Raw genomic sequence first — 24,666 nt, 5'->3', positions numbered from 1 at the left:
GGGGCTTGGGAGAGATGGAGCCGGAAGAAAGACGAGAGAGAAAGGGGTGGGGCCATGGATTCCGGGAGACGCTTGGAGTGGAAGAGTGGGTGTGGAGGGGCGTGGCTATCACGAAAAGAGAGGAGGAATCAGTAGGTGGGCCGGGCCTGCGGAAAAGCGGAGCCCTGGAGAGGGCTGACTGCGGGCACTGTAGTTCGTTTTGCTCCATTGTCGTGCATAGCTTGGTCTCTACTTTAGTACCCCAGCGGCGACTGCCCCTGGCTCCCCCAACACCATTGTGCTGTGCTGCTCCGTGACCCCTTGAGCACTTAGTCAAGGAACATGGAATAAGTGCCTGCCTGCCCAGCTGGATTCCAGATCAATTAGAACCGGCTTCTGCTCTCCAGGACCTCAGAGAATTGCAACATAGTGTAATAAGTGCATTGCTGTGGGGGCCATCTAGGAGCAGCACTTAGCATCATTTGCATGTATAGAGGATGAGAGGAAGGTATGGTGAAGGAGCTTAGGGAAGACTTCCGGGAGGAGATGGTGTCTAAGCCGAGTCTTGGGAAACAAGCAAGAGTAAGATAAACTAAAATAGAAAAATAGAAGTTTCAGATAAGGCATGTAGTTTTAAAAGTATTTTACCGGCTGGGCGCGGTGGCTCACGCCCGTAATCCCAGCACTTTGAGAGGCCTAGGCGGGCGGATCACGAGGTCAAGAGTTCGAGACCAGCCTAACCAACATAGTGAAACCCCGACCCTACTAAAAATACAAAAATTAACTGGGCGTAATGGCGCGCGCATGGAATCCCAGCTACTTGGGAGGCTGGGGCAGGAGAATCGCTTGAACCTGGGAGGGGGAGGTTGCAGTGAGCCGACATCGCACCACTGCATTCCAGCGTGGGCGACAGGGCGAGACTCCGTCTCAAAAAAAAAAAAAAGAAAGAAAAGAAAAGAAAGTATTTTGCCAATATTAAATACCTGGTTTTTATCATTGTGCTATAGTTATATAAGATCATAACGTTAGGGGAACATGGATAAGGAATTTATAAGAACTCTGTATTATTTTTGCAACTTTTCTGTAAGCCTAAAATTAGTTCAAATAAAAAGTATTTAAAAAGAAATAGAAGTTTCAGACCAAAGGATCAGACCAGGGAAAGGAAGAATGGACAGCATGTGGGAGGTGCTATAAGAACTGCAGTCAGTACAGTGTGTCGGAACCCTAGGGAACATGTGAGGAAACATTGTGAGATGAGGTTGAAGACATGGACTGGAGAACTTTATAAACCCTGTTAAGGAATTTAGATTTTATTTTTGGGATGATAGTTATAAAGAATTTTATACATAGATTGATAGTTATACAGTAACTTTGCAAAAGACCAAACAAGCTGATAAGGCCCAAACTAGAGTAGTTAAAATGCAGAGAAGTGGACATGTGGATTTTTAGAAGGTAGATCACCATGGTTTGATGATTGGGTGGATATAAGAGGAAAATAAGAGGAAGAATTAAAAACTAATGCTTAGTTTATATAAATTCAAAAACAGGTAAAACTAAACTGTGATATTAGAATTCAGGATAGTGATTATTCTTGGAAAAACATTGACTGAAAGGGGCAGAGTGGGGCTCCTGAGGCACTGGTGATGTTCTGTTTCTTGATCTGAGTGCTTGGTTATATGGGTGTGTTCACTTTGTGAAAATGTAGTAAGCTATATACTTAAGGATTGTACACCTTTCTCTGTGTGTGTTTGTTCTGGTTACTATGCTATGTGACAAACCAACCCAAACTTAGTGTCATAAAAACAATAGCCATTTTATTATGTGCACAAATTCTGGGAATTTGGACGAGATGCAGCAGGAATGGCTTGTCTCTATTCCATGATGTCTGGGGCCTTATTTGTAAAGCTTGAACATCTAGGGGTGATTTGAGGCTGGTGGCTGGAAGCATCTGGAGGCTTCTTCAGTCACACATCTAATTCCTGGGCTGGGATAATGAAAAAGCTGAACTCATTGGGGGAACTGTCAAATAGAACTTCTCACAATGTGATGGGTAGGTTCCAAGAGGGAACATTCTGAGAGGGAGCTACCAGACAACAAGCATTCCAAGAGAACCAGAGGGAAGCTGCATGGCCTTTTATGATCTAGCCTTAGAAGTCATACAACATCACTCCTGCTATACAAACTATCACAAGGGCGTGGTGTTGGAGAATTTGTGACCATTTTTTTTTAACTGCCACAACGTTATACAGTAATAATAATAAATGCTTGTCACAGGTTTTTGCTGAAAGGGCATAGATAGGAATTCTAGAAGAAAAAGTGGAGGAAGATAATGAGCTCAGTTATAGACCCAATGGGTTGAAGGTGACTGCAGGATACCCAAGTGGGAACATCCAGTGAGCAGTTAGTCATATAGATAACCACAACTCAGGGAGAGTTCTCGGGAGCCACTATATAGGAAAGGAAGTCCTGTGGGTGACTGACGTCAACCAGACAGAGTTAGGAGGATGGCAAAAGTAGAAAGCCTAGAACAGAATCCAAGAAAAAAAAAACACCATCATAGAAGGAATAGACAGAGGAGCTTATGAAAGACACTAAAAAGAAATAAACAGAAAACCAAGCCATTATGGCATCATGAAGGATTTTATTCATTTTGTTGCATTACTTTGAATATTGTCTTTTTATTTCAACAAGCGTAATACTTTGCAAAAAGAAATTAAGAAGCCATGGGAAAAGAGAGTTTTTCAAAATTTAATTAGGGACCACAGGTTTTTCTTCTAAAAAACACTCCAAAAACACAAACCTGATTTTATCACTGAACTGTGCAAAACTCTTCGCAGGTTCTCTATTGCCATTGGGTAAAATCCAAGCTTTATAACATGGCTGACAGAACTCCTCCTGAGCTGGCCTCTGTCTATCATTCAACCTCATCTCTCACCACTACCCGCTAGTCCCTCTAAAATAAGCCAATTGATATTTGCCCAGTCACCCATGCTTTTTGATATCTCTATGCCTTTGCCCACTCTGTGCACTCTGCCTCTAGTGCTCTTCACCCTCCCATCTCTGTACCCAACTCCTATTCATCCTGCAGAACCCAGGCTCTGTAGGGACACTTCATGTGTACTATAATAGCTTTCTATGTATCCACCTAACAGAGTACTCATCAGTAGCCTGGCAATGACTGCTGCTGTTTAATTACCTAATGTGTAATTACCTGCCGGCCTGACTATTTCACCTAGCAGACTGTGAGCTTCTGGAGAGGGGTGAGTGTGTCTTATTCATCTCCAATTCCTAGTACTTAGCACAATATTGGCCTGGCACACAGAACACCTGCCTATGGGTGTTCTGATTTTGATTTGTTGACTGAGAAAGATGATAGCAGTGAAAGGAACATCAGGTTGAGGGAGAAATTATAGGGTTTTTGTTTGTTTTGATATAGGAGATATTTAAGCAGGTTCACAAAAAGAGAAAAGTTGAAAGATTGGGAACCATAAAACACATGGAATAGTTGGTAGGATCAGGCACTAGAAGTAACAGAAGGAAATGAAGACAAAAGCACCATAGGATGGCCCCTATCACACTATCTATGACAGTGGTGTGATGGGGGAAGGTATATGTGGAGGTAGATATGGGTAGGAAGTAGGTTACAAAAATAGAGCTCACTTCTCATGTGAGAGGCATCTCTTTGTCCCTGGAGAATAGTTTAGCACCTGACATAAATGAGCCATTCAGTAATAGTTGTTAAATAAATAAATAGCGAGGCCCAAAAAGAATTTGCAAAGATAAAAGAGTGAGTGTCTGATCCTACACTAAAACTCAGGTCTTCTGACCCAGAGGACACCTATGGAGCTCAGTTGCTGTGGAAAGAGGGGAGAAGGAAAACAGAGACAAGACTCAGGCTTCCCTCTGAGGCATGTACCCCCACCTTCTCCAGGGATCTCATTAGAGGTGTTTAGCTGGGCAGGTGTAAGCTCAGGCCCTGGGAGACAGGGCAGAGTGCTAGAGCTAGACTGTCTCCACCCCTTCAGTAGCGCTAGTTCTGGTTGTGTTGCTAAGAGCCTCAAAGACAAAGAAGTCACAGCCGGAGCCCAAGGGCAGCCTCCTTCAGGCAGTCAGGCACTAGTCCCCAACTCCAGAAGTCCCCTACCGGCAGAGAGGGTGGGGACATCTCACACCCCAGCACCAGACCACAGAACCATGAGCCGGGACACCAAAGTGAAGACAACAGAGTCCAGTCCCCCAGCCCCATCCAAGGCCAGGTGAGAAGTCCTGGTCCCTTGTGTGGGATCTCTCCGCACTCCTCTTGGTGCCCCAGTCACAACTGCAGCTTTGAATACCTGGTGAATAAATGAAGCAAGACTTTCCTTCTTACAGGAAGTCGCTGCCTGTCCTGGACCCATCTGGGGATTACTACTACTGGTGGCTGAACACAATGGTCTTCCCAGTTATGTATAACCTCATCATCCTCGTGTGCAGGTGTGGCAGGGGTGCTAAGGGAGGGGCTGGAAGCCAAAAAGAGGACTAAAGAGAGGTCAAGGAGAAGGGCAGACCCTTGGTGGGGCAGGGAGGAGGAGCAATTCCCATGGGAGGGCCTGAGGCAGAGGGTTAAGGGCCTTGGGGAGACGCCTCGCACAAAGAGGGTACCCTTAATCCAATCATGCTTAACCCTGCCCTGCAGAGCCTGCTTCCCCGACTTGCAGCACAGTTATCTGGTGGCCTGGTTGGTGCTGGACTACACGAGTGACCTGCTATACCTACTAGACATGGTGGTGCGCTTCCACACAGGTCAGTGAGCTTCTAGGAATGACCCTTTGTTCCACGTTCCCTTCCTAAAGACAGACACTTAAGAAGTAACAAGAAAGGCACTCCCACCATGATAGCACCTTCGCGTGCCTCTATGCCTGACAGCATCCCAGCGCTCACCCCGGAAACCCGGGAGCAGAGTTATGCCCGGCTCCACTCTGTCCTTCAGACAGTCTCCCTGGCCTGCCCTGGGCAGCTCATGCTCAGCCCAAGCTTGACTACAGCAGGTCCCCTTCCTACCGGCCCCCTCTCCGCAGGATTCTTGGAACAGGGCATCCTGGTGGTGGACAAGGGTAGGATCTCGAGTCGCTACGTTCGCACCTGGAGTTTCTTCTTGGACCTGGCTTCCCTGATGCCCACAGACGTGGTCTACGTGCGGCTGGGCCCGCACACACCCACCCTGAGGCTGAACCGCTTTCTCCGCGCGCCCCGCCTCTTCGAGGCCTTCGACCGCACAGAGACCCGCACAGCTTACCCAAATGCCTTTCGCATTGCCAAGCTGATGCTTTACATTTTTGTCGTCATCCATTGGAACAGCTGCCTATACTTTGCCCTATCCCGGTACCTGGGTTTCGGGCGTGACACATGGGTGTACCCGGACCCCGCGCAGCCTGGCTTTGAGCGCCTGCGGCGCCAGTACCTCTATAGCTTTTACTTCTCCACGCTGATCTTGACTACAGTGGGCGATACACCGCCGCCAGCCAGGGAGGAGGAGTACCTCTTCATGGTGGGCGACTTCCTGCTGGCCGTCATGGGTTTCGCCACTATCATGGGTAGCATGAGCTCTGTCATCTACAACATGAACACTGCAGATGCGGCTTTCTACCCAGATCATGCACTGGTGAAGAAGTACATGAAGCTGCAGCACGTCAACGGCAAGCTGGAGCGGCGAGTTATTAACTGGTGAGAAGGCGGGGTTCCAGACCAGGACAGGGACCAGTGTAGGTGATAGAACCCGAGGGAGGTAACTGGGTACTTAGTGCCTGGTGAGCCAGGTAAGGCTGTCAAAATGTAGCATTCAGCCGCGGGTTTGCTGGCTGGGGCTTGGAAAGAGGGAACTAATTTCAACTGAGGGAATCAGGACTTGGGGGAGGGGTAGGTAAGAGACTGATAGGGAGAGGAACTCATACTCAAAAAAGGATAACATGGAGACCAGGGAATGGGAACTGCCACTGCCTGGTAGGGCTCAGAAGGCTCTGGAAGGAGTGGGTGAAGAAGGGCAATCCCCCCTGAGAATGGTCAGCAACAAGATCATTGGCTACCTATGGTGATTCATACTGTGGACTGAACAAAAGGAAGTGTCGCAAAGTTGGGGAAGTAGAGCAGAGGGTCTCCAGAGAGGAGGGGCCCTTAGTGGCTGAGGTAGCTAAGAGTAGGAGTGGAACAAGACATCACTGATTGGTGGGTAGGGTAGAGCCTGATAGGAGGTGAAGGGTTATGTAAAGTGGTAGAGGTGTCTATGCCCTGGAAAACAGATGATCCAACTGTCAGGTACTCCCATGACCCCTGTTAGATCTCAGTATGGTGGGATTCTTGGCTGGAGCTGAGCTAAGCCCTGATGGAAGGGATGGAGGCAGGCAGGCACATAAAGGGCTGGTAAGGAAATGGCACTGTCCTTACTCTCAGGTATCAGCACCTGCAGATCAACAAGAAGATGACCAACGAGGTAGCCATCTTACAGCACTTGCCTGAGCGGCTGCGGGCAGAAGTGGCTGTGTCTGTGCACCTGTCCACTCTGAGCCGGGTGCAGATCTTTCAGAACTGTGAGGCCAGCCTGCTGGAGGAGCTGGTGCTGAAGCTGCAGCCCCAGACCTACTCACCAGGCGAATATGTATGCCGCAAAGGGGACATTGGCCGAGAGATGTACATCATCCGAGAGGGTCAACTGGCCGTGGTGGCAGATGATGGTATCACACAGTATGCTGTGCTCGGTGCAGGGCTCTACTTTGGGGAGATCAGCATCATCAACATCAAAGGTGGGTATCTCAGTATTTGTTCCAGGGACAAGGATGGGGTGGGGGAGGGGGGAACAGCAGAACCCAGCGCTGGGACCAGATAGTACTTCAGGCCTAAACTTCTGATTGAGGAAACCTGGCCTTTCTCTGAGTCACTAGATGGCTCAGGGGAAAAACAACACATAGAAGATCCATTCCCTGAGAAGAAGCTGAGCCAAGGCCAGTGAACAGGGTGGGTTCGTGGAAGAGAGAGTAGACTTGCTCTGTGGATATTCAGCTGAAGCACCAATAGACTACTGGACAGTGATAGAGATAATAATAATAATAGCTAATATTTATTACCTGCTTACTGCATGCCCTTTTCTAAGTGCTTCACATGACATTAACTCATTAAATTCCCGCAGCAGTTCTATAAGATAAGTACTATTCTTATCCCAATTTTAAAGATAAGGAAATCAAACTCAAAGAAGTTGGGTAATTTGCCCAACGTTGCACAGTTATGCACATGTGGGATGCGTGGAAAGAACAACCTTTTTACAGCCAAGTGGAAAGAGAAAGGTAGAAGAGAAGAAGTTCCCATTTACTGACCATCACCTCTAGGCCAAGCCAGGTACTACCTACTGGCTTACTTTTTCCTCTTATCAGCCCTGTGCAGTAGGAATTGTTATGCCTAATCACAGGTATTAGGCATGAGGTTGTGCAAGCAGGAAATCCTGCAAATGGGGTGAGCACACTGTCACGGACTGAGAAGCTGGATGTGCTCTGGCTCTCTCAGCATGAGAATTCTACCCTCAGGGATTCTGAAAGCCTCACATCTGTCCTCCAATGATCCCCTCAAGCTCCACATCCTGTATGTGGTAGGATGCTGTCTGTTTGACTTTGGACAAGTCATTTCCCTATTTAGGCCTCAGTTTAATCACCTATCCAATGAGGATAATAATAAAAACCCAATGAGTTATTTGTGAGAATAAATGAGCTATGTGAGTGAGACATCCAGCGCAGTGCTTGGCATACAGCAAGTGTTCAACAGATAGTACCTCCCTTTCCCTTGTCCAAGGTCCTTCTAGCTCTAAGACTTCGAAGTATTCAGCCTCACCTATCTCCCCACCCATTCTCCACCAACATCTTTCTAAACTGCAAAGGATATCATACAGCTCCCTGCTAAAAATATTTCAATAGTTTCCTACTGCCCTCAGCATAAGGCCTGAACTTCATGTCATGGCTTATGAGACCCAGCATGACCTAGATCTCCCCTCTCTCCACCCTCCCCACACACTGTGCTTCTTCCACTCTGAACTGCTTACTATTTTCTGCATCCAACTGACTCTTTTCTACCCCCTTCCCTCTGTTCCTGCTCCTCCCTCTGCCTAGATTGGCCTACCCCCACTTGTCCCCTTCCTCCTCCTAGTTAACCTCCTACTCAGTTCAGGTGTATTAGACTGTTCTTGCATTTCTATAAAGAAATATCGGAGACTGGATAATTTATAAAGAAAAGAGGTTTAATTGGCTCACAGTTCTTCATGATTTACAGGAAGCATGGTGCTGGCATTTGCTCAGCTTCTAGGGAGGCTTCAAGAAGCTTATAATTGTGGCAGAAGGCAAATTGGGAGCAGGCATGTCATATGGTGAAAGCAGGAGCAAGGGTTGGGGGAGTTGCCACACTTTCAAACAACCAAAACAACCAGATCTCGACTCACTATCTCAAGGACAGCATCAAGCCATGAAGGATTCGCCCCCATAATCCAATCACCTCCCACCAGGTCCCACCCCCAACATTGGGGATTACATTTCACAGAGATTTGGGCAGAGACAAATATTCACATTTTATCTTAGGACATCTCTTCCTCCATACTTCCCTAAATTCCCTGCCTTACAGTTTGGCAGGAGCTCTTTGCCTGCCTTTCCACAGCACCTGATGAATATGTCTTCACTGCACTAGCCATACTGTTATATATTCCAATATATGTGTATCTCCTCTAGACTGTGAATTATTTCAGGCAGGTCACTGATACCCACCCAGCATGGAGCCTGGTCCCCAGTATGTTACTAAATGAAAGAATTAATGAGGCAGAAGGAGAGGCTCAGAAGCACAAATATGGAGGTGAAGGTCCTGGTTCAGGAGTGAAATGCCACCTCCTCACCCTCCTACTAACTATCCTCCCATCTGCCCATGGGCCACAGGGAACATGTCTGGGAACCGCCGCACAGCCAATATCAAGAGCCTAGGTTATTCAGACCTATTCTGCCTGAGCAAGGAGGACCTGCGGGAGGTGCTGAGCGAGTATCCACAAGCACAGACCATCATGGAGGAGAAAGGACGTGAGATCCTGCTGAAAATGAACAAGTTGGATGTGAATGCTGAGGCAGCTGAGATTGCCCTGCAGGAGGCCACAGAGTCCCGGCTACGAGGCCTAGACCAGCAGCTGGATGATCTACAGACCAAGTTTGCTCGCCTCCTGGCTGAGCTGGAGTCCAGCGCACTTAAGATTGCTTACCGCATTGAACGGCTGGAGTGGCAGACTCGAGAGTGGCCGATGCCCGAGGACCTGGCTGAGGCTGATGACGAGGGTGAGCCTGAGGAGGGAACTTCCAAAGATGAAGAGGGCAGGGCCAGCCAGGAGGGACCCCCAGGTCCAGAGTGACCCCATCCCCATCCCTAGGATTCCCACCTCCTAGTGAATCCAGAGTTGTAGTAAAGCCTAACTGCTGCAACTCTGTCATCCTGTCTGCAAGATCACAGACACAGGAGCAAATTGGTCTGTAGATGCCCAGCTAGAGATATAGGAGTATAGCACACATTCAGCCCCCACCTACCAATACACACACACACACACACACACACACAGTTGCTCATAGACCTGTTGGCCCCAAGACTGTGCATTCCATCTAAAATGCTCTGGTATTTCCATTCTCAGCACACATAGCACACATGCTTTCTCACAAGCACCGATGTATCTTACACCCACATAATATATACACATTCAGTCATGCACCTCCTAAACACACATATGCTGACAGTCATACACCAATAGACACAGATGCCCTTCACAGGTGTGCACACACTTGTGAAAACACAAAAGCACACCCTGAGCCCTCTAGGTCTAAGATGTCTTTTGAATGTTTCCCATATGGGCGATTCAAAAGTATACCCTGAAAGTTGCACTTCAATAAAGTATTTGCCTCCTCCCTAAGCATTTATGGGGCTGGAAAGAAAAGGCAAAGTCAGTGGTGGGCCAGGATGGATTCTGTCTGAATTCTGAAGTCTGAAGCCTGAATTCTGAGTCACAGAGGTGATGAGCATGAACTGTGTAGTAGCTAGTGGGTTAGAGTCAGAGGGGAGGTACCTGAAGAATAGAGAATCAATACTCAGCCTAGGCAAAGCAGGCTCTCACATCACACTGCTGTAAGAGTGCCCATGCACACTGGTCTTTGCATCCTACACCAGAGCATATGTTCTCAATTTATAAGCTCTGAGGGGTTTCATCTAGTTAAATGGGCCAGAGCAGATACTTCTTCTTTTTCTTCCCTCTGGTCAGCCATGGAGCCTGGATCCAGGGCTTCCCTGTGTTCAGGGCTGATTCCAAGAGGAGAATAGTTCCATTCTCCCAACAGAAAGAGAGTGAATAGTTCCAACAGGACCATTCACCTGGCCCAGCCCTACCATGACAGTTGTTGGAACTGGTGTTGGTGCTGGTGGAAATCCAGCCTTTCTTCTTTGCACAGTATTCCAAAATATAAGGGAGAGTAGTGACTAGGTGCAGTGGAAGATTACAGTCAGAGGCAATTAGAGATAAGGGTGTTGGGAATTTTGGAGTTAAATCTGGTGTACTTGAAAGGAGGTCTGCACTTGGGGCAGGAAAGATATCATAGGGTCTATCGGGAGGAGTCTGGTATCATGTCTGAACCAGATTCACCCTGAGTCACCACTGCAGCTCCTCCAGGGCCTGGCCAGTCTTGAAGTCTGAGCTGTGCCAGGTGGTAGTTTAAAATGTATCGAGGATTTAACTTATAGATATAACTGAGTGATGTGTCTCTACTCTCAGGAGAGATTATGAGGGTAATCACACTTTAAATCATCTTAAAATATATAGTTTTTTTGTGATATGTCCTTCTCACAAAATATAAGATCCACAAGACCAACACTGAGTTTTTCTTGTTCATCTTTGTGTCCCCAGGGATGTGACTGGCACCTAGTAAGTACCCAAATATATATTTGGTAACCAAAGAAGACAGAGTTGAAGCAGATAGAGGACAAATGTTGGAGGAAGATGTGTGTCAATTTCTTGAAAGGTTTTTCTATCATCTCTGCCCTCATATCATCTTGAACTAGAATGGATGGGTACATCATAAAGGCCATTTGGGTGGCATCTGATGGATTTAGGGAGTTGAGAACAAGTTTTTCACTGACATATTACAATACGCACAGCTATCCCCAGTGAAGGCTGTCTTGGAAAAGTTGGCCTCTGCCATGCCATCTAATCCTGGTCTATAGCACTAGCAGGGTGATCACTGGTTATCTGGCATTTTATGGTTGCAGAAACAAAACTCTCAAAGGGCCAGCTATCCATTTTGCTCTGCCGCTGCTATTCCAGGATGAGGAGATCAGAATCTTCATGGTGGAGCCACCATATCATAAGACACCTTGAATAGCATCAGTTGCTTTCTGAAGTCCTCTAGTTGTAGAATTGTTTTTATCACTCTGTTGAAGACAATATTTGGACAATTTGGGATCAAGCTGGGTAAAATTAGGTCAGGATGTTCAGAATTGAACACAATTTTAAGTTCCTGGAATAACCAAGAAATAATAATAAATTATTTTAGTCCAAAGAATATTAACTAATGTGTATGAAGCACTAGGCTATACACTTACAAATGTGGCCAAAAATTTTATTAAAATTTTCATTTGGGTTTTGTTGATTTTATCCCTCCTCCCATCACAAGAAAGGACCTAAATCTTTGCATCTCTTAAAAGTTAAAGCTTTTGGCCAGGCACGGTGGTTCATACCTGTAATCCCAGCACTTTGGGAGGCCGAGACGGGCGGATCACGAGGTCAGGAGATCGAGACCATCCTGGCTAACACGGTGAAACCCTGAATACAAAAAAAAAATTAGCTGGGCGTGGTCGCGGGCGCCCGTAGTCCCAGCTACTCGGGAGGCTGAGTCAGGAGAATGGCGTGAACCCGGGAGGCGGAGCTTGCAGTGAGCTGAGATCGTGCCACTGCACTCCAGCCTGGGCGACAGAGCAAGACTTCGTCTCAAAAAAAAAAAAAAAAAAAAAAAGTTAAACCTTTTTGAATTATAGGATCAGAAACAGAAATTGACAGAAACTTTTTGCCAGAGATTTTGTGGGAGTCTTGGAGTTTGTTTTGTTTTGTTTTTTAGACAGGTCTCACTCTGTTGCTCAGGCTGTAGTGCAGTGGTGCCATCTTGGCTTATTGCAACCTCTACCTCCCTGGCTCAAGCAGTCCTCCCACGACAGCCTCCCAAGTGGCTGGGACCACAGGTGTGCACCACCACGTCTGACTAATTTTTGCATTTTTTGTAGAGATGGGGTTTTGCCATGTTGCCCAGGCTGGTCTCAAACTCCTGGACTCAAGAGAACTGCCTGACTCTGCTTCTCAAAGTGCTGGGATTACAGGTGTGGGCCACCACGCTCAGCCAAGATTTTGTTTTTGAAAAATAGGGCTCCTAGGATTTCACAAACGATGGAGTTAGGGGTAAAATGTGCCCTGTTGTCTGTGAGAGCTTAAGAAGAGTTTAAGAAGCAGAATTTTCTTCTGACAAGGGGAGATTCCCTAAGACAAGGAAAAGGAATGAGATTCTTGAGAGTTATATTAGTTTTTTTGTTTTTTTGCTGCTGTAACATATTACCACAAATTCAACAGCTTAAAACAGCACCCATTTATTCTCACAGTTCTGTGAGTTAGAAATCCAAGCCAGTGTCAGTCAACTAGACCTCTGTTCAGGGCCTCCAAATGCTGAAATCAAGGTGTCAGCTGGACTAGGCTGTTACCTGGAGACTGTAGGGAAGAATCTGCCTCCAAGTTCATTCAAGTTGTTGGCAGAATTCAATTCCATTGACTGTAGGAGAAAGATCTCTGATTCCTTGACACATGGCCCCTTCATCTTCAAGTCAACAAAGGTGTATTAAATCTTCCTCATTCTTCAAATCTCTAATTTTCCCCTTCTACTACCAGGCTAAGAAAGAGCTCTCCTTTTTAGGGTTCATCTGATTAGAGTAGGTTCACCTAAATAATCCAGAATAATCTCCCTATTTTAAGATCAACTAATTATTAACTAACTTAATTACATTCTCAATATCCCTTTTGCCATAACCCTGGGAATAACATCAGAGGGCAAAAGTAATAGAAGTCAGAATTCTACCACAGGATTTCTAAAGGAAAAAAGCAGCCTAGACTCCACTTTCTATGGGGGCCCAAAATAGGGAACACTAAGAGTTGAGTCTTTGGAAAGAATTGGAGAATGATCACTATGCCGGAACAGGTACTGGAGACTCAGAGCAGCATCCCCTAGAAGTGTGCAGGCTTGAACAAGGCACATACCAACATTATCAGCATGCTCCAAAGACCAGAGGCCCTGCCCCAGTTCAACATAAAAGCCCCAGAGACTTTTGCAAAGCCCTAAATTGGGAAAGACGGTGGGAAGAAAGCCCAAAACCTAACTGAGATTAAATCTCCCACATAGTGAAAACAGTATGGAGATTCCTTAAAGAATTAAAAGTAGAACTACCATTTGATCCAGCAATCTCACTACTGGGTATCTACCCAAAGGAAAAGAAGACATTATATGAAAAAGACACATGCACACACATGTTTATAGCAGCACAATTCACAATTGCAAAGATATGGAACCGACCTAAGCGCCCATTAACCAACAAATGGATAAAGAAAATGCGGTATATAAGGCCCTGGGTGCTGTGGCTTATGCCTGTAATCCAAACACTTTGGGAGGTGGAGGTGGACAAATCACTTGAGACCAGGAGTTTGAGACCAGCCTGGCCAACATGGTGAAACCCCATTTCTACTAAAAATTAAAAAAAAAATAGCTGGGCATGGTGGCACACACCTGTAATCCAAGATACTCGGGAGGCTGAGGCAAGAGAATAGCTTGAACCCGGGAGGTGGAGGTTGCAGTGAGCCAAGATCAAGCCACTGCACTCTGGCCTGGGCAACAGTGGGAGACTTGGTGAAAGAAAGAAAGAAGAAAGAAAGAAAAAGAAAGAAAGAGAGAAAGAGGAAAGAGAGAAAGAAAGAAAGAAAGAAAGAAAGAAAGAAAGAAAGAAAGAAAGAAAGAAAAAGAAGAAGAAGAAGAAGGAAGGAAGGAAGGAAGGAAGGAAGGAAGGAAGGAAGGAAGGAAGAAAGAAGAAGGAAAGAAAGAAAAGAAAAGAAAAGAAAAGAAAAGAAAGAAAGAAAGAAGGAAAGAGAGAAAATGTGGTATGTATATGCCATGGACTACTACTCAGCCATAAAAAGGAACAAAATAATGTCTTTGGCAGCTTGGATAGAGCTGAAGACTATTATTCTAAATGAAGTAACTCAGAATAGAAAACTAAATATTGTATTTCTCATAAGTGGAAGCTAAGCTATGAGGATGCATAAGAGTGATATAATCGACTTTGGGCACTCAAGGGGAAGGTTGGGAGGGGGTGAGGGATAAAAGACTATGTATTGGGTACAGTGTACACTGCTTAGGTGATGGGTGCAGTAAAATCTCAGAAATCACCACTAAGGAACTTAACCATGTAACCAAAAACCACTTGTACTCCCAGAACTATTGAAATTAAATGATAGATAGATAGATCTTTCATAAAGTATTTAAACGTTTAGACGAGAATTATCTGATTTAGACAATCAAATGTCTAATTTTTTACACACTGTTGTGGAATAATTCACAAACTGCTCTACATGTATTATCTGATTCGGTTCTTAAAACAATGTGAGGAAATTTAAATTATTATTAATACTATGATGCTGCTGCTGCTGCTGCTGATAATGATGCTCATCTTTCCAGATCGGGAATCTGAAGCCCACAGAGCCACTAAAGATATTAGATCTGATTTATTGAGAAGTTACTTTATGCCAGATCCTGGGTTAAGTGCATTGTCTCAATCCTAAAACTGTATGAGAAAGATGTCATTATTACCCCATTTTGAAATGAGGAAACCAAGATTCTGGGATTAGATAACTTGCCCAATATCACAGGTCCCTAAGTCACACGGAATGAAGCCTAGGTCTGTCACGTTGTTTCTTTTAGGGAGATAAGGAAAGGAATCACCTGGTTTGAGGCCAGGGCCAAGCAAGCTCTTCCCTTCTTGAGAATGACTATCAGAGGCAGTAACTGCAGTAACCAGGGGGAAGAAGCCAGCTGTGCCAGGGAAAGCTTGTGAGTCACTGGCAAGGCTGTCTGCCAGCAAAGATAAAGGACCACCAGCTACTCTGAATAAGAGCTCCCAATTCCAACCCCAGGGTCTGCACAAAATACAGCTGTGAGAGGAGGGCAGGAGTTTGAGAGTCACTGCTAGATTTCTACAGAGGTGTCAAGACCGTTCTAGGGCCTTCGTTCTGAGAGCCCTACTACTTCGGGCTTAGCTCTGTTCCCTCCTACAGGACCTGGATCCTCACTTACTTCTTTCCTTGGGTCCTTAGGAAACCTCAGTCTGACTAAGATTTGGGATGTAGACTCCTCCTTGGTGTTCCCAGTTAGCTACTCCCCCACAGAATCTTCTTGGACCCACCACACCCCACCCTTTCTTTCTTGGGGTTTGGCTGCTAGCCCCATAAGGCAGATGGAAATAAGGTATCAAGCTTGGGAGGAAATCAGACTCCAAGGGAAAGGGGCCATTCAATCCAGTGGAGTGTTTGCTCCTAGTGCAAACACTAGGAGCCAGAAGCAGGAGGCAGGGTGGGAGGATTCTAGTTTGGGTTAAGCTGGAGTTTGGCTTGAGGCTAGGATCAGTGGTGGTGGTCAAGCTGGGTTAGAGCTGGGATCAGAACCATGACCCAAGTCAGGGCAAATGTTAGGCTGGCCTTAAAGTACAACATATAGAAAACAGCATGCATTAGGTGCCAGCCAGACTTGTATTTTAGTTCTGAAACATCACTTCCTAGCTGGGGGACTCTCAGCCTCTTCCTCAAAATCTTTCAGGGTTGTTTAGAGAAATGCTGAAGATTTAAAAATCTAAACGAGATAATGAATGTAAACTGCCTACTAGTGCCTAGAAGGTGATAATTTCTTAATAATTAACAGTAGCTATGACTATTATTCGTGTCCCTCTAGCAGCTATTGTGTCTTTGAGGGCCCTGAGCACAGGTTGTCCTGCTCTGCTCGTCCCAGGCCTCTGGCAGGGCCTCCAGGTTGTGCAGGCAATACCAGGTCTGACCAGCAGAGAGCAGAAGGCACTTCTTCCTTCCTTCCTTCCTTCCAGCTCCCTCCCAGGCCTTTGGATTGCATTGCCTTGAAAAGCTTGGAGAATTTCTCAGGGAGAAATGGAATCTTAGGGACAGGGAACAATGTTGGGGAATTGTGATCTCAACTGCTCTTGTTTAAGCTTTTTTCACAATGACTGAGATATATCAGTGGTAATGCTGAGAGACGTTACTGAAGAGGATGTGCTAATCAGAGCCTAAAGCAGCCCTGTTGCAGGCAGCACCACTGAATGACTGGGAACATTCAGACTGCCCTCCCCACAGATGGAAAATTCTTTGTGCTTCTCACCACTAGCTCACATGAACCCTCTCTGTGTCTGTCTTCACCTTTTCAGTTCCCATACCTTGGCCTGTTGTCCTCAGCCTTTTCTTCACCAGTATGTCCAACAGACAGGGCCCCAGAGGCTATTAGCTTGTATGCGTACATGGAAGCCTTCTCTCGGAATGATCTTCTGTTGGCTCTCTTAAACTTTGAATGAGGCCCTGACCTGGGAGATCTAGGCCTCTCTTGGCCTACCCGTGAGGGTCTACATCTGAAGTCAAGTATCCAGCCAGAGCCAGCCCCTGAATGGGTGCCTCTGCTCTTCCCCAGCACAAGCCCCAGGCTTCTGAAAGGCCAGTCCTCATCCTGGTTTCTTTCGTCTGCTCAATAGCCCTGCCTGCTCTGGCTCTAGCCCATCTGCCTTCTCAGCTGGCTTCCTCTGTTTAATCATCCCAAGAGAAGGGCCTCCTGCATGGGCAGGGAATGTGTGGGCAGGAGCTCAGCACAGAAGCAAGTCTGCACATCATAGAAAGGCAGAGAACAGAAGGCCTTGAAAGATGTAAGGAGAAGGTGGCCTAATCAGACACAGAGGGCGGGGCTGAGCCAATGGGGAAAGGGCAAGCTGGGCGCCCCAAGGACTAAACTGTAGCTGATTTCTCTCCTAGCACCAGACCTCAGCTGCACGTGTGTGCGTCAGAACCAAGAGTGCTAGAGGCAGAGCATATTACGTGACCCTCACACTACTGGGAATGTAAACACTGGGTTTCCTGGTTAAAGCACTGATATTTTGTGGACCTTGTGAGCTACCTAGAATAAGCAGTCCCTTATAAAGCAGCTTATCTGGCACTGTGCATGAGGCACTATGTTCTGCTCTCTGCGGTTGTTTCCCATGAATATTTACTGAAGTTTTATTTAAATGTTCCCCTCTTATCTCAGTTGTGATATAGAGTATTGACAGAAGGATCATGTGCCCACATTTGGGCCAATGGGGCAGTACCATGGGAGACTGAGACTTCCTAAAAGGGAAAGTAAATTGTTCTAGCTACTAGAGTCAAGCTAGGTGGTCCAAAATCCCCCTCTAAAAAACCAAAACCAAAACTAAAACCAAATAACGAACTTTGGCAGGTAAAAGCTCGAGTTAGAAAGACAGAGTCCCTCAGGACTGAGCGCAGGCCTACTTCAGGACCTCTTGCATGTGCTTCCTTGACCTCTTAGTTTTCTGACTTGTTCCTGGAAAAGGGTCCAAGTCTCTTTCATACGGCTTTGCCCATATTGGCTTTGCAATTCCTTCCTTACTCTGATCTAAAGCATCCCTATTTTCTTGCCCTGAGATATCTCATTCTCTCCAAAATGCTGGCTTATGTCTAGCAAAGGAAGTATAGATGGAATTTCATGATTTCAAGAAATGAGTTCTACCCTTTTAGCCCTACATTTTCATTCCTTTCCCCTCCATCCTCTGCTCCCCCTCCCTTCTTCACTATAGCTATTACTTGTTTTTTATTTTCCCTTTTACAAAACATCTTGAAATCAATCCACACATGCCATCTCCTAGCCCTCACCTTCCATAACCCATCTGCATTTAGTTAGAGGGGAGAATATGAGCAAGATACAAAGATGATGAAAACATGGCATCCACAAGGAAAATATGAGATATTTGAGGTTCCTGAAGCCAAGTATGACCATCCAGCTAGAGCCAGTGTTTGGGTGTGAGAGTAAACAAAAGATAGAAAGTAAGTAATGACAGCAGTGTGACGAGAAGTCTGAGAGACTATTGGAGAAAGGGACATGTATTAGTCAGCTCAGGCTGCCACAGCAGGACACCAGAGACTGGATGACTTAAACAACAGAAATTTATTTTCTCACAGTTCTAGAGCCTAGAAGACCCAGATCAAGGTACCAACACATTCAATTTCTGGTGAGGGCTCTCTTCTTGGCCTGCAGAAAGCATCCTCACATGGTCTTTCCCCTGTGTGTGGCTTGCAGGGGGAAGGGGTGGCAGGGGATGAGGGAAATGGTGGATCAGAAGATATCTGGTGTCTCTTCCCTGTCTTGTAATGACAACAGTTCTAGCCCCACCCTTATAACCTTATTTAACTTTAATTACTTCTTTAAAGGCCCCATCTCCAAATACAGTAACAAGGGCAGGAGCCAGACCCTTGGAATATAATTCTCTCTTCTCCATGTCCAGCTGAGATTTTATGGCCCATTTTTTCACACTTGTCCCTTTATTTTGCCATTCCATTCATCTGGTAAAATTCCAACTTTGGATGAACTGAACCATCAACATTCTCCTTGCTTGCATCCAACCAGCTGAGCTCTGCTGAGAAATTCATCCCACTAGAAATTTGTAGTCATCAACCCTTAAGTGGGCCCTCAGTATTTTCCTATTATCTCACTACATTCCTCAGGTCTCCTTTTCCCTTCTCCCGTTATATATTGTTTTTTTAAACCATCTTGACTACTAAAAATTGTCATCACACACACACACACAAACACACACACACCACTCTCTGATAACCAGATCTCCATAGCAAAATAAAAACTATCAGACAGCAGCTCCCTACCAAAACTACAAACAACTGTCTTAGTTAAGATGCAGGTTAGGTTGCCATGACAATAGAGAAAAAAATTGTAAGGAGTTAAGACTGCAGTTTCTTTTTCATGCAGAAGAATCAGGGATGATAAAATAGTTTGAGAGTATAGGAGACCCAGACTCCTTCCATTTGGTCACTCTGCCATCCCTAATATGTTACCCTCACTGCATGATTGAAGGTGGCTTGCTTTCCAATTTACATTCCTATTGCCCTCCCACAGGGGCAAAGAGGAAGAGAAGGTCCATTTCTCTCCTTTAAGACCTTGATGTGGAAGCTGCACGTATCACTTCTACCTACAGATATGACCTAGTCATAATGTGCAGTTTTTGCACTTAGCTGCAAAAAGGTCTAGGAAATGTAGCTGTTAATTTGTAGGCCATAACTTATTTTCATCTATAATCATCTTTTTCTACTAATTTCCTCTTACAATTGAGTCTCTACTGCAATCAAAAGCTAGGATCCTCCACTTCCGCTCTGGATTGCATACATCCCTGACTTCTCAGGAACCTTGCATTGTTAATTAATCATTCTCTCTCTCCTGTTATCTTTAGTCTTTTTATATATTGGAGTAATTCCATCTGCCAAAAAAATGAAAAAGAGAAAGAAAGAAAGAAAGAAAGAAAGAAAGAAAGAAAGAAAGAAAGAAAAGAAAAGAAAAGAAAGTTCAAGTCCTCCCATCTTAAAAAAAAAAAAATCTTTCATTTGACATCCTCTTGCAGCTCTATCCCCTTTCCTTAGTAACTACATTTCTTAAAAACTTGCCTGAAGTCATTTACTCCACTTCCTCCCATCACATTCAGTTTGCAAGACATCTACCCTGCCTTCTGCCTCAACAACCTCACTAAAATGGCTCTTTCTAAGGTTGCCAAAGATCTCCAGGTTACTAATTTTGGACCACATTTCTCATTCCTCATTTTGCTTACCCAGGAGCAGCATTTGAATGAGTTCACCAGTTTCTTCTTGCACCTCTTCGCTTTTAGCTTTTATGATGTTTCACTCTCTGGGTTTCCTCCTGTCCCTCTGTCTGCTCTTTCTTGGTGTCTTTTTCAGGCTCATCTTTCTCTATCCAGTCTTTAATAATGACCTCTAAAAGTCTGACTTGATCCTTCATTTGTTCTCATTCTACACACTCTAATTCTGTGGTTTGCTTTACTTCCTATATGATCTGTTATATTTAGCTTCCTAATGGAATTCTACTTAGATATCTAACAGATATCTGAAACTTAATATGTCCAAAACAGAACAGATTTGATGGTGGGAGTTTCTCTCTGCTAGTTACTATTTTCTCTATGAAGTTGGAGTCTAGGTTGAGAGTGAAGAATGCTCTGTGTGTGTGTGTGTGTGTGTGTGTGTCAGGGTGGGAGAAGAAATTAGAGATTTTATGAGACAAGAAAATTTGAAAACAATATTGTGTAAAATGAGAGAAAGAAGGTAATCAGAGAAATTTGGTAAGACATCTACTCATTCTAAGCAGCACAGTATGAACAACTGAATTCTGATTTCCAAAATCCCTGACTTTGAATTTTGGCTCTTTCACCTAGTAGCTTTGTGGCTTTGGGCAAGTTACTTAAACTCTCTCTAAGCCATAGTTTTTTCATCTAAAATAGTGATCAACAATATTGGACCTAAATTCATGATTCTTCATGAGGATTAAATGTACCTTCAGGTAATGTGCCTTGAACATCATAGGTGATCATCAAATAGTTTTTTATTGAGTTACCAGAAACCTTATTGATTTTTTATCTCGTCCTTCTTTCTCACCCTCCACATGCAAATTACCTTTAAATTCTGTTTCTACCTCCTAGATAGGTCTTAGATCAATCTTTTCCACTACGTCTATGACTTTAGGTCAAGCCACTACCATCTCTCACCCAAATTACTGTCATAGACTCCCAATTAGTCCCACCTTTTAAGTTGCTCTCCACACTAGCTCCACTGCAATCTTTCCAAATCTTTCTAAATCTTAACAAATTTCCAATGCTCCCAATTCTTCCTTGCATGGCTTGCAAGAGTCTGCATTTGCTGCCTCATGAGATAGAAGGTGTATGATTTGTCTATTGCTGTTGTAATAAATTACCATGAATGTAGTGGCTAAAAACAACACCCATTTATTAGCTCACAGATCTATTGGCCAGAGGTCTACACAGTGTGGCTGGGTTCTTTGCTCAGGGTATGAAAAATCAAGGTTTCAGCCAGACTGAATTATTTTCTACAGACTCGGGGGAGGACCGAAGTCTCTGTTCTTTTGCTGGCTGTCAGCTAGATACTGCTGTCAACTAGAGGCCACCCTCAGGACTTGCCCTGTGCCCTCCTTCACCCTCAAGCCAGAAAACAGCCACCTGCATTCCTTGCCACATTATCCCTTCCATCTTCAAGCTATCAATAGTGTGTTGAATTCTTCTCATTCTTCCAATCTCTTTGATTTCCTCTTCTGCTACCAGCAAGAAAAAAAAGAACCCTTGGCTTTTAAAGGACTCATGTGACTTGGTTAGGACTAGCCAGATAATCTGTCTATCTTGAGATCAACTGATTAGTAGAATTAACTCCATCTGAAAAATCCCTTTTGCCATATAACATAATTGTGGGAGTAGTATCTCATCATATGCACAGGTCCATCCACACACAAAAGAAGATTATATAAGGGTGAGAGTCATTGGGGGTCATCTTCTAATTCTGCCTACCCAAGGAGAGGAAGCCAGGGGAAATATCCCTGAAGAATCATAGCTTGAGCTGAGATCAGATGGATGAGTAAGTGTTAATTAGGTAAGGAAGGAAAGAAGAAGCTTCCAGAGAGCATATGGAAAAGCCATGCAACTGGAGGACATATAGCAAAAAAAAAAAAAGAAAAAAAGAAAAACAAAAGAAAAAAAGAAAAGAAAAGAAAAGAGAAAAAAGAGGGAGTGACCAAAAAAAGGCCAGTGTGTTTACAGTGGAGAGAATAAGAATCATAGTGACTCATAGTGATTTGAAATAATGTGGCTAGAGAGGTAAGTGGGAGCCAGGCCACATAGGCTTTCTAAATTCTGTTAAAATGTTTTCTCATTCCCAAAAGCAAAGGTCAAAAGAGTGGGACAGTCAGATTTGTATTCTGAGCATAGTACTTGGGCTATAAGGTGAAGGATAGATGTAGAGAGGCATCAGTAAAATGTGGTGGCCCAGTTAGGAGGTTAGGAGTGTGGGTCAAGAGTAGGGTAATATCAGTGGACATACAAGCAGACAGATTCAAGGAAAACTCTGTAGCTAAAATGAACAGGACTTTGTGATTGATTCAATATGGGAGTGATGTAGTTATGTTCCTCAGGAAGCAGACTCTCAAACAAAGATTACTGTGGAGGATGTTTACTAAGGAGTCCTCTTGGAGTTAACACCTGTGCAAGAGAGAGGATGAAAATAGGATTGGGCAAAAGGAGAGGCTGAGCAGTAATTCAGTCCCAGCAAAGACCTCAGTCAACCCTATGAAGAGTTCTAGGGGTGTGAGCATCTTTCAGAGTTGTCCACCAGAGGGTTGAGGGGATTAAACCTTTATGCCTCTGTGCTGATTGGCCATTGGATATAGAATGCCCAAGAAAGGGAGCGTAACCTTGGATGAGCTGGCTTTCTTCTGCTTAGGCAACTCCTGAAGGGTTATGACGGCTGAGGGCCATCTTTTAGCAGCACTCTCCATAGCTGGAAAATAAATCCTTCATTTTTGAAGAGGGTTCTGGGTTTTGCATCACAGCATGCAGCACAGGGGTGAAGGAGCATAGGGGAGTAAGGCATCAATAATAATTCCTGGCCGGGCGCGGTGGCTCACGCTTGTAATCCCAGCACTTTGGGAGGCCGAGGCGGGCGGATCACGAGGTCAGGAGATCGAGACCACGGTGAAACCCCGTCTCTACTAAAAATACAAAAAAATTAGCCGGGCGTGGTGGCGGGCGCCTGTAGTCCCAGCTACTCGGAGAGGCTGAGGCAGGAGAATGGCGTGAACCCGGGAGGCGGAGCTTGCAGTGAGCCGAGATCGCGCCACTGCGCTCCAGCCTGGGCGACAGAGCGAGACTCCGTCTCAAAAAAAAAAAAAAAAAAAAAAATTCCTAAATTTATGATTTGTACATCCTGGTGGGTGCACTTAACAACCATATATTACAATCATTGGCTTACTTGGGAAAATCCCCACTAGAGTAGGTGCTACTCAGGGGCAAACTATATTGGACAACTAGTGCACACCCCTGGAACTGGCATAGTTTGCTAAATAAGTGAATGTCCATCTACTTCTATTTTCACTCCCCTCTCCCTTACATCCTTTGCTCCCTTCCTTCCTCATGGTACTGTCATCCAATGTGGGAAAACTTGAGCAGGTTATCTGAGGCCCCACCTGTGCTGGAGTTGAACAAATAGCAAATCAAGCTCTTCTGGTCCAGGCTCTCTGATGGGCAAGACAGGCAGTACCAGGAGGAAGGAAAGGGGGAGCAGTTGATGACATCTCAGGCATAAACTGTCTTTCAACTCTCTTTCGATGCTTCAGCTCCTATAAACTCAGGGCTGGCTGAACCAGGTCCTCTCCAAAAGATTAATTGGATACGGGCCTGCTGAATCCCCCATAAAGCCAGACTCCATTCTCTAATTTGCTCTTCCACTGATGCCTGCCCCCCACCTCTTACAGCTACTGCTGGGGGTCAGAAGAATTTCACATCGTATTGAAGTTCATCCGGAATCTGAAGAATGGATAGGAATCTGGGGAAGAAAAGGAATGGATAGGAGAATGCATAGGGAGCAGGGCTGAAATAGTAGAAGAGGCAAATCCTGCCCCGAGAAGCTGAACACGGTTCAGTCCTGCACCCTTCAGCCCTGTTCCCGCTGCACCCCAGTGACCCAGTCCCCTTCCAGCCCCCTCTCGTGTGAACCTGACACCCTACACAGGCAGCTCTGCCTGCACTGAGAGCAAACAGGGAGCGTTAGCGTGTCGGGTGGGTGTGGGCGCTGCCTGGAGACGGTGGAGAAAGCCAACCGTCTCCTCCTCTTTTGCCTGCGCTGGGCCGGCGTTAGAATTATATCCCATCCTCACCTTACTCGGGTTTATCCTTGTCAGTGCTTGCCACCACCCCCAACTGCCCTCAACACTCACGTCAGAAGCTTCCTCCCGGGAGCCCTTTCCCCTGGCAAGAATTCCCTGGAGCCAAATCTCGGCCCCGGCCCCACCCCCACTCCCGCCCAGCTGTGGAGGGCTCCTTGGGACACTTAAGTGGAAGCCTGAGTGTTGAGCCTCAGACAGGAGATGGAGGGTGCGGAGACAGATGCAGGAGCTACCCCAGTCCCGCAGCGAGGAGCTGCAGGGAAGTACGGTAGCAACAGTGTCACGGTCACTGCGGCCACTGCAAAACAGTACGGTAAACGCGGCTCTAGGCTCAGACTAAAGCATCCGCGCCTCAGCAGGTGACGCACGCAGACCCGGTCTCCAACGCCACCTCCACGTTCCCTGATACACCAGAGAAAGATGTTGGATCCGTGGCAGCCGTCTGTACCCAACGCCTCCTACCCTCCCTTCCCCAAAACCTCCCCCTACGCTGCCAACACTCCTGTCTTCAATCTCTCTCTCTCTCTCTGTCTCTCTCTCTCTCATTCCGGGGAATCGGGGGTGGGGGCGGGTGATAAAG

At 45.6% G+C, this 24,666-nt stretch overlaps 1 protein-coding gene across 4 annotated transcripts; it reads left to right on the top strand.

Annotated features, from left to right (window-relative positions):
* The first annotated feature begins 14 nt into the window (after window positions 1-14).
* CNGA4 (cyclic nucleotide gated channel subunit alpha 4) lies at window positions 15-24,571 on the top strand. Of its 4 annotated transcripts, none has more exons than XM_055282645.2 (7): window positions 15-4,235; window positions 4,351-4,452; window positions 4,655-4,761; window positions 5,037-5,682; window positions 6,406-6,755; window positions 8,916-9,302; window positions 24,446-24,571. In XM_055282645.2, exons 1-7 carry the CDS (start codon window positions 3,820-3,822, stop codon window positions 24,490-24,492), a joined length of 2,055 nt encoding a protein of 684 aa, XP_055138620.1. In that variant the 5' UTR covers window positions 15-3,819; the 3' UTR covers window positions 24,493-24,571. The 4 variants fall into 4 exon arrangements, with proteins under 4 accessions (XP_055138620.1, XP_055138621.1, XP_055138624.1 ...); XM_055282646.2 differs by lacking the exon at window positions 24,446-24,571 and adding an exon at window positions 23,676-24,429; XM_055282649.2 differs by lacking the exon at window positions 24,446-24,571 and adding an exon at window positions 10,910-11,001.
* The last annotated feature ends 95 nt before the right edge of the window (window positions 24,572-24,666 follow it).

This window comes from Symphalangus syndactylus, chromosome 6 (genome assembly GCF_028878055.3).
Source record: "Symphalangus syndactylus isolate Jambi chromosome 6, NHGRI_mSymSyn1-v2.1_pri, whole genome shotgun sequence".
Classification (NCBI taxonomy): domain Eukaryota; kingdom Metazoa; phylum Chordata; class Mammalia; order Primates; family Hylobatidae; genus Symphalangus; species Symphalangus syndactylus.
This window is presented reverse-complemented; position numbering and strand designations above follow the sequence as displayed.

Coding starts and splice junctions, on each gene's coding strand:
- CNGA4 (XM_055282644.2), top strand. CDS start 3,820: ATGGAGCTCAGTTGCTGTGGAAAGAGGGGAGAAGGAAAACAGAGACAA. Junction 4,453..4,654: donor CTCATCATCCTCGTGTGCAG/GTGTGGCAGGGG, acceptor CCTGCCCTGCAG/AGCCTGCTTCCCCGACTTGC. Junction 4,762..5,036: donor GGTGGTGCGCTTCCACACAG/GTCAGTGAGCTT, acceptor CCCTCTCCGCAG/GATTCTTGGAACAGGGCATC.